We start from the raw sequence: 13,509 nt of genomic DNA, 5'->3' as shown, positions 1-13,509 counted from the left end.
AGGAGCCAGAAACTCCACCCAGGTCTCCCACATGGGTCACAGAAGCCCAGGCGTTTGGGTCATTATCTACTGCCTTCCCAAGCACATTAGCAAGGAGCTGGATTGGAAGTGAAATGGACACAAACTGGCACTCTGATATGGTATTGATTGGTGTTGTAAGTGGTGGCTTAATTCAGTGTGCCAAATGACGGCTCATATTTTTCTAGTGCATGACTTTTATGCAACATGTTATAACTTGCTTAATGAAAACAAAAAACTAGTAATATGTACTTTATATCATACAGGTATATTACAGATGACTAGAAGTAAAAACAGAGTAACTTAAATTCAACTGCCCAAATGTACTCACTGTTGAGATAGTTACATTTTTCTTTATAGATACAAATATCTGTATTTAAACAACAAAGCAACATTTCTGCCACTTTCAAAACTGATACAAGCACTCTGGCTAAGATATATAACTTAAAAGTAGTGAGATGCTCAAGAAAGAAACTAACCACACCAAGGTGATGGTATACGAAAAGTGGTTTCATAGAGCAGAGCAGTGAGACAACAGACAAAGGAGGAACCGAAGGAGGAGAGATCTCTGGGGAGGCACAAGTCAGTGACAGAAATGGTTTTGATACAATCTGTGAGCTCTGCAGGCTGCTCTCACTACGCCGCATTACAGAGCCCCCTGCACCACAATCACCAGGCCTTTGTGCAGATGCTAAGGGTTTGCCATTCTACAGTCAGGGATACTGCTGCCCTCAAATCACTCCATCCTCCTTTCCTTCCTCCCTCCCTTCCACCCCTCTGCCACCCATACTACTTTCAAATTTTCCAAAATTCATTTACTTATCTTTCTATTCACTATAGCCATTATCATTTTCCAGAAAATACTTTTCTCCTTTTAAAACTCTTCAAATTTGTTCAGGAATCCTATCTCCATTGGCTCCTTTCCCTTCGTCAAGGGTGTGTAAGTTATTTCAGCCATGGCTGCTAAAGAAATACCTATATTAACACATTTCGTACTGGTTGAATAGGATTCTTACGCTGACTGCTTGACCTAACATGTACACTCTCTCTAATGATAAAGAAGACTTTCTTTAGTCAGTGAATCCTGTACGAGTTTTGACTGAGACATAATTACATGCTGCTGATAGAGTTAAGGTTAAGAGCACGGTCTCTGCATTCTTGTGATTAATGCCACATTACCTGTCAGATCCAAGTAAGCGGAAAACTCTTGTTTCATCGGAAATCTCCTGGGTAACCTGTGAAAGAAAATACTTGTCAGTAACAGCTTAGTTCCCATGCTGCTTATGAAATAACTTAAAGACAATTTAGATGTATTAAATAGAATAAATAATTTTTGGCAGACACATTCCTCAACTGAAATATCAATTATGTTTCACTGGAAGTACCTATTAGAAATGAACCAATGTTTGTGAAATTCCTAGTATGGGTTAGGTACTTTCCCCTCTGTGACAGGAATTAGAATCCTCATCTGACTGAACAAAGTGAAGCTCCCAGAAGCCAAGTAATTTGTTCAAGGGCCAGCCCTCCCCAGATCTGCTGGGCTGCGAAGTCCTGCTCTTTGCTTTAACTCCTGGTTCAGGTGCTTGAGGTGGACCCATGGCTTATCTGACTTCAATGTGACTGTGATGGGCACTCCCAAACAGCAAGGCCTCACCTTGGTATATACTGTGCTGTTCCTCTGTTGATTCCTTCAAGCTGCAAAGGTGCTAGGCTAAGTACTAAAGAACTATCTGGAAGCATGGGGAATCTGCACCCTTGAGGTCAATCCTTAACCAACATGGAAAACAGCTTGTGCATGAATGATTCAGCTTTCCCATCTCACTTCTGTAGTGCATTCATCAACATTCCTTAGTGGTCCCTCCTGGATTGAGCCTCACTTGTCCATAGTGAGAACCAGCTTGTTAATTTTTGGTTCTATTCCATTTTATATCTTTAATCCAATCACTTGTTTTTTAGAATTCACTCCCCTGGGCCCGGTGCGGTGGCATAGTGGTTAAGGTCCTCGCCTTGCATGCCCCGGGATCCCATATGGGTGCCGGTTCTATCCCGGCAGCCCCGCTTCCCTTCCAGCTCCCTGCCTGTGGCCTGGGAAAGCACTCGAGGACAGCCCAAGGCTTTGGGACCCTGCACCCGCGTGGGAGACCCGGAAGAGGCTCCTGACTTCGGATCGGCATAGCATCGACCGTTGTGCTCACTTGGGGAGTGAATCATCGGACGGAAGATCTTCCTCTCTGTCTCTCCTCTCTGTATATCCGCCTTTCCAATAAAAAAAAAAAAAACTAACAAAAAAAAAAAAATAGAATTCACTCCCAAGTAAAATAACAGCATTTGAATCTCTATCCCAGGGTCAGCTTTTGCAAAAACCCAAACCAACAAATTATGGATAAAAAAAGAAACATAAAAGTAGTCTGCTAAAAATGAATTAACAGTTTGCCCAGGCAGAGACACTTAATAAACCTACATCAGAAAATAATGAAATTCGGGTCCGACAGCGTGGCCTAGTGGCTAAAGTCCTCGCCTTGAACGCACCGGGATCCCATATGGGCACCGGTTCTAATCCTGGCACCTCCACTTCCCATCCAGCTCCCTGCTTGTGGCCTGGGAAAGCAGTCGAGGACGGCCCAAAGCTTTGGGACCCTGCACCTGTGGGAGACCTGGAAGAAGTTCCTGGATCCTGGCTTCAGATTGGCATAGCACCGGCCGTTGCACTCACTTGGGGAGTGAACCATTGGACGGAAGATCTTCCTCTCTGTCTCTCCTCCTCTCTGTATATCTGACTTTCCAATGAATAAATAAATAAATAAATAAATAAATAAATAAATAAATAAATAAATAAAAAGAAAATAATGAAATTTTACCGTTTGCAAAAAAATGGTCCCAAATGAGAACACTGTGCAGAGTGAAATAAGCCAATCCCAAAAGGAAAAGTATAATATGTTCTTCAGACGTAAGGCAATCTTCATGCAGAATATAAGATAGTACTATAGGTAAACATGCACGTACACATATTCTCACAGAAGAACTGTATCATGGAGACTAGCAAACCAGGAAGTGAAGATGCATTACAGCATGCATATCTACTCCTGAATAAAAGGAGGCTCCAATGAAACCAGGACAGTAGGACACCCTGACAGTAGGATATTAGCCTGTCTTCATTGCACATACTTACTTGCAGTGATACACTTAAATAGCAGAATGTTGACTTGTGACCACTGCCCAAGAACTACATTATTATGTGAGAGAAAACAGTGGTGGGGAAACAGGAAGGGAGAAAGGAAGTCAGGGGAGGAATTCCTGTAACCCATGAAACCACATCATGGTGAGTAATATAAATTTAAAAATTTAAAAGAAGCCTCTCCACCCCCAAAAATCACATGTGACATCATGAGCTGATTTTCAGAGTGTTAACTTCGGAGACATGGACTGGCATATCTGATTATTTTATGAAAGAGGAAGAAACATCAGCTGGGCCAACTTGAAGGATGAACAATATACAGGCAGAAACAGAGTTAAGAAAGATGAGTTAGAAACAGGAAAAAGAATTTATGGTGAAAAAGGGCATCTTATGTAGATTTATGCATTTATTTATAGAGCACTTCCATCTGCTGTTAGCAGTAGCTGGAGATAGACCAGGTTAAAGCCGTAATCTTCACTCAAGTTTCCCAAACATCTGTTGATTCATTGGGTACACATTAGCAGGAAGCTGCAATTGGGAGTTCAGGTACTCAATACTGAACGTGTGTGTCTAAGCAGTAGCTTAACTGCTGTGCCAAACATTCACTTTGCCTCTCCAGCTTAATATTTTTAAAGCTTTATTTATTTTACTTGGAAGGCAATGAGAGAGAAAGATCTTCCATTCTCTGCTTCACTCCCCAAATGGCTGCAATGGCCAGAGCTGTGCTGGCCTGAAGCCAGGAGTCAGGGGCTTCCTCTGGGTCTCCCACATGGCCGCAGGGGCCCAAGCACTTGGGCTATCTTCTGCTGCCTGCCCAGGCCACAAGCTGGGAACTAGATGTAAAGTAGAGCAGCAGGACACAAACCAGAGCCCATTTGTGATGTTGGCACCGTGGGCACTGGCTTTACCTGCTATAGTGGTGGTTTGCTATGCTACAGCAATGGCCCCTTAATACTTTTTTTTTTAAGTTATGATTTCTACTCATAGGAATGACAGTGAAAATAGCACATAAGAGCAAGTAACTGTATGCTAGTGAGTACTACTGCATGTTTCATCGAATAAAGGTGCCTGGAGATACTTAGTAATATGAGTCAGTAACCAGATATGTTAATCCAGGTATTCAAATATGCAATGTCTTTGTTAGATTAGGATTTATCCCTCGTGGAGGAATCCCAAATCCCATCTTCTGCATGTAATGTCTTGATCACCTCAGTATAAATATGAAGGGCTTTGCTACTTAACTAGCTATGTAACCCTGGGTCAATTACTAAACTATTCTCTATCTGTAAAAATGAGAATATGACTAACACCTACCTCTGCTGGATTACTATGAGTCTTAAGTGACCTAACAATTGTAAAGTATCTGGCAAGGTATTATATAAAGGCTTGATACTGTTTATAATTATGTCTTGAAACAAATTAATACTCTTAGATTTTCCCTTAGTCCTTACTAATTTTTACAATTTTAACTACAATACTAAAAAAGAAGTTACCTATTTCCAGATTATACAAAACAATCAATTTAGACAAGTAAAATAAACTTAACAATTTTATTACTTGTAAATAAAAGCAATGAAATTGTGAAAATATATTTTGCGATTCCTTGTGGCCACTGAGACTTAAAAAATATTAAAGTGAGCCCACATACAGGGGAAACATTGGCTTTTCAGCCCTTCTGGCTCACAGGCACTAATGACAGTAATATGGGTTCACAGAGGAAATGCCTAAAACAAATATTTCAACATTACAATACGCAGAGGGATTCAGTGGAGATAATCTGAGAGCCTTACCTCATCTGACTTGAAGCTTTTGCCCTGCATTCCATGTTTCCAGAAAGCCAATACACTGTCCTGAAGGCACACTGAAAAAGATAAGGGAGAACTGAAATTAAAAGCACAGAGCACTTCACTATAAATCTCCCTTAACTGGTTTTAATAAATGGTAACATAAGGCTATTCTGGACCATTATTTCTCAACATTTTTGTGGCTAAGACATGTCTGAGCCGAAGTATTTCTTGAGGCATGGTTATACAAGTTTCCAAATGTACATATAAAAGGCATTCATTTAAATGTGAGCCATATCCACATATGGATTGCACTTTCACAAGCTGTATAGTAGCGTTTTTGGATAAAAACATTAATACTGTTATGTATTCAGAAGTAAATATTAAACAAGCATTTTATGTTCACATTTTCCATATTATAAAATTAATTTAAAAGATACCTTCCCCACAAATGAAAATTTAACCATACATGGAATATTTATGCTCTGTGAATCAAGTCTTACACAAAAGTTTTGGCATTTAGTCACCTACTAGATATGTGTTAGAAATAATTAAAAAGAAAAACAAAGCTAAAGGTGATGATGAGAGCAGGTATTTAGCAAGCATCCTGCATTCGCGTGCTTACATTGTATTCCTAGCTCTGGATTCTGACTAGCTTCTTGTCAGCACAGGTCCTGGCAGTTAGCTCCAGAAACTGGGTTCCTGTCACCCAAGTGGGAGACCTGGCCTGTGTTCCTGGCTCCAGCCCAGCCCTGACAACTGCAGGCATTTGGGGAGTATATCAGTGGACAGGAATGCGTGTGTTCTTACTTGGTCTCCTTGCATCCCAAATAAACAAATAATAATTTATAAGAAATTTAAAAGGTATTGGAGAAAGGGACTGCAAATTACTTAACATTTTTGTTTAGAATATTGGCTCTATTTAAAACGTTTATGTAAGAATGTTTTGGAAACAAAATTCAGTTTAATTAAAATACCTGGCTACTGGTTTTATTTTTAAAAGGAAAAGATTAGACGTGACTCTTATCCAGCAGTATCCTTGTAATTACTCCATGGTTTACTGGCAACAAATGATGTTAGCTTAAGGAAAACAAATTTTGGTATAACGATTAAAATTTTCTAAATAATTCTGCATATATGGAAAACTTGTATGTTTTGGTAAAAATGAAGAGGAACTAACGATCTATGTATCAGAATCTCTAGCAAATATGACATGCTAGAAACCAACAAGTAGTATCTGTGGATGATGGAGTAAAAGAAGAAACTAGTTTCAAAATTTCCTGTTGTCCTAACTACTACACAGAGGTTTGGGTTTCCACTCTAGTAAATCAATTTCTTAACCAAAACTAAAATATCTTTATCTCAAGGGTCTCACAGGGATATAGACATTTTTTGTAACAAATCAGTATTCTAGTTGAGAAACTCACAAAGAAAAAAAAAACAGAAACCTTGCTAAGAGGAAAAAGCATGTGTTTAAATGCATTTAATTATAAAATATGTATGTTTTGTATGGTCCAAGTAAAAAATACCAAATTTTTATTAACTCATTTCTTTGATTTATGCCAGAATGATATTCTCAGCTGCTCAGATTGTGTCTAGCTATGTTTTTTTTTTAAAATACAAGTTCTAGTTCTACTTGGAAAAGTAATTATTAACATATCATCAATGAGGATACAAACATTGATAAATTATTAACTTTCTATTGCTAAACCCAATGACTATTACAGAGTAAAACATTCATTAATAAGAATCAAATTAAAAGTGGGTAACTTGCTTTTCATATAGGAAAAGGTGGCAGTAAACATCAACATATACAAACCAGGATTTTATATACAAAAATTAACAGTAATCCAACACCATTATCACATCATAGAAACACGTTCCTGATGTGTAAACAAAAAGAGAAATACGCCTCACTGGAAAGAGCAGGAAGGGGAATAATGAACAGAAATTCAAACTATGATTTCCAATTTTAAATATTCATGAATCAATACGATTTTATGTATACTGTAAAATATGCAAAATATGGTAGCAACTAGCTGCATATGGTTATCAATTAAAATATAAGTGAAACTTTAACACTGCAAATGTAGCACCAGCCCTGCTAGGTGCTTACCAGCTGCAGGAATTTCCTAATTGCTGTTATTTAAGAGCACGGACAGGGAACATCTCTGTCAGCACAGAAAACTTCTCAGAGCCACTGCTGGTCTAGACAACCCAAAGCCTTGAATAAACAGCAAAGGCAAATACTCCAAACTCATTCAGTAAAGAAAGGAGACTTACCTACAGATTCAATGCGAAAATCAAAACTTAGCTCAGAGGCCAATTTCTTACTTGATTTTAATCTTCCTTGTAGGTTTACAATTTTTACAAATTCTTAAAAAGAATAAAAAGCAAATCAAGACTGGAAAGGCAAATCTGCTAAAATAAATGTAAACTGATAGATGAATTTTACATAATTGTCAAATAAATACTTGATAGATTTTATCCATCATTCAAGTGTGCCCAGTGAAGCATCATTACTGAAGTTTCAAAAATTAGCCATAAAACTGCCTCCTTTGATAGATGGCAATTCTGCTATTGTTCTTTTCTATATACGGAACATCTATAGTTTCATTTTTTAAAATCTCATTTTCTTCTTCGAGAGTGGCTGCCTTGGTGTCAAATATTTAACACCATGAGTCTATTTTTTCCCTTAAAATGACAACAATGTAAGAAATACTTGTAATAATTCATAACTATTATATAGTGAGTATATGAATTATATTCTACAAAGGTACATGGAGCGAGAAACAGTAGCTCAAGTACAGTAAACTCGGACAGAAAACAGATGAATAATTGCATTCTCCTTTTGCCCATTTGTTTGTAAGCTCCCCCTCGCGTGTCTGCATCTGAAGACAGCTTTTCTGTGTGTGGAGCTCTCTTCTGTCTACCCCCTTGGAGATGGCCCACCCAGCTCCACTGCTGCTCACTAACACTGAATGACACATCGGAGAGCTGACAATCAGCTTTTGCAGCTTTCCTCTGATCTCTTATTAAAAAAAAAAAAACCAGAAACCTCAGCAAAGTGGTTTTTCTATTTATTTTGATTAATTGGGAAATGGAGGACCAAATAAATGAATGGTTTAAGAACTGTGCTAAAATGTCACCAAATGAAAACAAAGCATGATTTACCTCCTTTGACAGTTCAGGAGGTACGTAGGTGCTTACTGCTAATGGCTCAGTATTATAAAATAAACCCTGGTTATCTGATTATTTGGCTAATTTAAAAGTTCCTGTTAATATACATCTCTTCCCTGCACCTAAAGAATCACTATTGTTAACTGCAGGTGTCAGACCCATAAGTACTTTAGAAATGCACTCTGACATGGTTCTGAATGATTTTGTTATGTAAGTCAGTAAAGCCTTTCATTTTCACTCATTATAATGAACTGTGAGTCTACAAAGCATTTTCCCGCAAGTTTCTGGCACACAGTTCATAGATAATGTCTTCAAGAAGGTCAATACAAAGAAGAAAGTGACATAGGATAGTACTAATGGAAAGGTAAATTAGTATTTGTGGTCAATTTGGTTTTTCTCCTGCTTAAGCAGGTCATTCAAGGTAAAATGAAAATCTTGAGATATGGTGTAACGGTTCAATGCCATTGCAAGAACTGCTTTATCAAGAAGTAGACTGAAAATAAACTTTAAAATTGTACTCACTGTCCAAACACACTAGAACAGTATCTCTCTCCAACTGTGTTACATGGATGGAATCTAATTGCTGGCTGCCTGAGGGAGAAAACAGTGTTACAGTTATACTACAATACACTTTTAAAGAAATACAGTACATTTAACAAAAACCAGAACCCAGAAAATAAATGCAAATTCTGGCTTTTGCTGTGACTTAAAATTTGAAATACAGCACAAATTATTCTTTGTCTTTAAAAAATGTAATATAAAGTCTAATGTGGCTAATGGAGCTGAAAAAAAAAAAGGACTACATTTAATTAACACATCTAGTTAGTTCTAGAAAGGAATTGTTTTTACAAGAGTAAGATAAAGCAAAGGATAAATACAGGGAGGAAAACTAGATCATTCTAAACACTACTGCTGGATTTTGCTCTGCATTTTGCAAAGCCAATGGGAGATAAAAATAATATCACTTAGGTGAATCATAGCATGACAGAAATATTAAAACGCAAGAACTCAAAGCAGCACAAAAATAAATAAAATTATTAGAGTAATTTTCCTAGTGTTGTTGTGGGAGGCCTATAATTATGAGTTAGTAATGATCAATATTGTCAATAACTTCTTTGCATGATGCAACTCTTGCCACTTAATATTATTTTAAAGATTTATTTTCTTTTCTTTTTATTTTATTGGAAAGTAAGATGTACAGAGAAAAGGAGAGAGAGAGGAAGATCTTCCATCTGTTAATTCACTCCCCAAGTAACCGCAACAGCTGGAGCTGAGCCCATCTGAAGCCAGGATCCAGGAGCCTCCTCTAGGTTTCCCACACGGGTGCAGGGTCCCAAGGCTTTGGGCCGTCCTTGACTGCTTTCCCAGGCTACAGGCAGGGAGCTGGATGGGAAGCAGGGCTACCAGGATTAGAACCAGTGCCCATATGGGATCGCAGTGTGTGCAAGGTGAGGACTTTAGCCACTAGGCTATCATGCTGGGCCCAACTTGCTTAGTATTTTTGGTAAAACAGCTTCTTACAAGCACCCCGATTTTCCCAGTGATCCAGTTGAACCTAAGAAAAGATTTTAGGTGATGCAGAGTAGTAACTGCAGGACAGAATTCTGTGCATGTTCCAAACTTGACAATTAGTGAATAACAGTTACCTACAGACTGAATAAATGGCCTCCTAGACCAAGCGCTAGCCTAGTGGAGTCATGTTTTAGTTAATTCAGATTCATTCAGCAAATAGAACCATACGCTAAGCAGCTCAGCCTTGGCGATAAGGACACTGCTGAGCTATGGGGGTTTCAGAACAGGAGCTCACTTTAACATAACAGCTGCTGTCACTCACAGGTATAACCCCTTGGCTGAACAAGGAACACAGCTGGAAGTTGGATCAACAGAAAATGGAGTTGCCTACTGAGCACGGGGACTGGAGCTTAAAGGCTTCCTTGCCTCTGCTTGACAGCAGGTTGATGGTCACTCAGGCAGAAATCCTGATGTTGGCCCTCCCTGGGGATCAAAATGGGGTTGACTTCCATTTTCGCTTGAACAATGTTAACAGTGGCTCAGTCACTAGTGGATGGCATACCAAGATGCACAGAGAAATTGGCAGGCCAATGGAGCCTGCAGAGGACATCTGGTACCATAACAGAGGAAAGAGGGCAGAACAAGTTGGTCAACTACCCCAGCCAAGTGTTGGTAGCAAATATTTAGGTGAATGGAGACTCTTACGTGGATTATGTGACCAATGGACCTTGAAAGAATTTCCTCATCCTTGGAACGGTGAGGTAAACAGCATTTCAGGGCTAGTGAACTACTAAACCACTTTAGCCAAACCCTCAGAGCATGCTCCACACTGGGGACCGTGGGATGACTTTGGGTAGCTTTTCCCCATCCCCATGTACTGAGGTGGTTGGGAGGCTGGGTGCAGCTTCTCCAGGTATCTCTCCTTTTCCCCCAGATATAGAAGGAGAGACAGAGACACAGAGAGAGACAGAGAGACAGAGAGAGAGAGAGAGAGAGAGAAAAGAAAAGAAGGAAGGAAGGAAAGAGAAAGAAAAAGAACGAGAAAGAGAGAAAGAGAAAGAAAGAAAGAAAGAAAAAGAAAGAAAGAAAGAAAAGGAAAGGAAGAAAATGTGGGAATATTGCTCTCACTCTCCTCTAACCCTTGAAACCTTCCTACCCTAATCAACTATGTAAACGTCATCCAAAAAAAAAAAAGTGCCTCAGTCAAAACCTTAGCCATTAAAAAACAAACATACCCCTCCCCACCAAAACCCTCCCAAGCCTGGCATGTCTAGCCTAGTGGTTACATACACATGAGATAAGGGTATGAAATGATCTGCTCTGTAGCATGCTAGTCTGCAAAAATTAAATCGAGGTGGTGAAACATGATCCTGATTTTTATTCTAATATTTAAAGGTAAGTGTATTGGAGGGGTGGAGGGGAGGGGGGAGAGAGAGAGAGAGACAGAGAGAGAGAATGTGTGTCTTTTTTCCCCCCTGTTCACTCTCCCAGTGGCCACAATAGTTGGAACTAGGCCAGACCAAAGCCAGGAGTTAAGAAATCCATTTGGATCTACTGTGGGTGGCAGGGGTCATTAGCTGCTACTTCATAAGCAAATCAACAGGAAACTGGATCACAAATGTAACTCTAAGGGGCAGTCCCATATGGAGTGCAGGCATTGTATCCCAATTTGATCCACTGTGTCATAATGCTGGCCTAATCTTGTTTCTGTTGTTGCTTTTGGTTTATTTAAAAATTAAGGAAAGCACAGATACACAGGGATTTATCTTATTCAGGGATAGAGTGAACATGGAAGCAAAAGGTGGAACAGAGATGTTTCTACTTTCATCTTGTCTACTTGAAAGAAGAGAGCATCTCTTCCCATTGCCTGGATTCTTATGAGCCTGGAGAGGGGACTGGTTACCTAAACCACCCCCAAGTCCCAGGAACAGGAAGGTTCATCCTGGGAAAGGGCTCATGTGATTAATAGGTAGGCAAAGAGTATTACATAGGGCAGGAGGTGTGTGGATTCCAATTTGTGACTCTAAGCCAGCTACCTGCCTGTCCCATTTACTTCCCTCCCTGCCTCCCTCCGCTGCTTAGATTTCTGATCCTTATTCTTTAACAGTTGCTAAAGGATGTAGATTCAGCTCATCTTCTGTAGTTACTTCCTGATCAGGGGAGTAAGCCTTGCATGTACCAGGTTCAGAAGTCTCTAGAGAGAGAGAGAGAGACCTCATCTAAGAAAAACAGCCAATAGCTGGCTGGCATTCTGGACCTGGTTCATGCCAGCTCTGTTAAATGAGAGCTTGGTGTTTGCGGAAATCTAGACTAGCATGAGCTGGAGAAATTCCAGCCAGTGTCAATGCCTACATCCTCCCCACTGTCATTGCCACTCTAAGAAGTTGTTGGTCTCTTTTTGTCTTTTGGAGTGGCATCTGAGGCCCTCAGGTGGTTCACAGGGGCAGACTGACTCATTATTTGTGTATATCTGGGCATGATCCTCTCCCCTACACAGGACTCAGCCTAGGAGATGGCACAACATGCAATGTATGCTCTGATGCCAGGACAACTTTCCTGCTCTAGTCCCTGAGATTCGAAATCTTGTTATGTCTGAGAACAGGGTATGAAAGCTTGGGCTTCCTGATGAGGCCAAAGGCCATTAGTGGCTATCATCCAGGACTCTGGCCTCAGCCTCCCGCCCTGAGGTGGTAGTACCCCCAAGGGTATCACTGCCTAGAACCCACTGTGCCCCCGTCTTCCTACTGCTTCCAGATCGGTGAGGTAGCATGTGTTTGGTCAGCCTACAACCTGTCGGGCCCTTGGTCTGCAAAAGGCCACCAGTGGGGGACCTCCCAGGACTTTGGCCTCAGGACACCAGCCTAGTGGAGTCATTCACTGTGGGTGCAACCACCACAACCTGTCAGGCCCCGGACCAGCTACTCCCACACTGGTGTGGTGGCTTGCCATATATGTGACCCAACTAGGACCTGTCAGACAACTGAACGCCAAAGACCATCAGTACCCCCACAAACCTCATTAGGTTCTTGGTCTCAGCTAATGGACTGGCATGGTGGTATGCTGTTGGTGCGTCCTACTCAGATGGCAGAGTAGCACAGCACGGATGTAGCCTGTCTAGCATCCATGCCTAGGATCTGTCCGGCTCTGGGCTTCCTGAAAATGATTAGTGGGACACCTTCCTCCCATCACCACCCTGGCTCAAGGCTCTAGACCCCTAGCCTAGTGCTGTGGCATGCTATGGGAGCAGTCCTCCTAGGATCTCTGTGTGAGTCCACTGGCCTGTCTGCGGCTGGCCAAGCACTATGTGGTGGAACCCTGAGTTGCTGGAAGCAGCCTGCCTTAGGACTGCTAATCTAGATTTCTGTAAACACTAAGCTCTCAGTTAACAGAGTTGGCATGAACCAGGTCCAGAATGCCAGCCAGCTATTGGCTGTTTTTCTTCCAGCACTCTGACACTTGCCTAGGTACAATGTAATATAGGCAGCTGCTGATAGCTGAGTTTCATCATCATCTTTTTCTTTTTAAGGATTTATTTATTTGTTTGTTTTTAATTGGAAAGGCAGATATACAGAGAGGAGATACAGAAAGATCTTCCATCCTCTGGTTCACTCCCTAAGTGGCTGCAATGGCTGGAGCTGAGTCGATCCAAAGCCAGGAGCCAGGAGCCTCCTCCTGGTCTCCCACATGGGTGCAGGGTCCTCAGGCTTTGGGCTGTCCTCTGTTGCTTTCCCAGGCCATAGACAGGGAGCTGGAATGGGAAGTGGTACATCTGGGACACGAACTGGTGCCCATACAGGATCCTTGCAGATTCAAGGTGAGAATTTGAGACACTAGGCTATC

The 13,509-nt window shown here is 40.8% G+C and overlaps 1 protein-coding gene across 1 annotated transcript in view; it reads right to left on the bottom strand.

Annotated features, from left to right (window-relative positions):
- Positions 1-13,509, bottom strand: part of MAP4K5 (mitogen-activated protein kinase kinase kinase kinase 5) — a 95,489-nt gene that overhangs the window by 4,991 nt on the left and 76,989 nt on the right. The window contains exons 28-31 of the mRNA XM_040970023.1: positions 8,680-8,748; positions 7,261-7,353; positions 4,984-5,054; positions 1,198-1,253 (exon numbers count right to left, since the gene is read on the bottom strand). Coding sequence (XP_040825957.1) covers positions 1,198-1,253; positions 4,984-5,054; positions 7,261-7,353; positions 8,680-8,748 — 289 coding nt within the window. The remainder of the gene's footprint in view (positions 1-1,197; positions 1,254-4,983; positions 5,055-7,260; positions 7,354-8,679; positions 8,749-13,509) is intronic.

Source organism: Ochotona curzoniae, unplaced genomic scaffold, assembly GCF_017591425.1.
Source record: "Ochotona curzoniae isolate NIBS_2020 unplaced genomic scaffold, NIBS_Ocur_1.0 scaffold_4701, whole genome shotgun sequence".
Classification (NCBI taxonomy): Eukaryota; Metazoa; Chordata; class Mammalia; order Lagomorpha; family Ochotonidae; genus Ochotona; species Ochotona curzoniae.
This window is presented reverse-complemented; position numbering and strand designations above follow the sequence as displayed.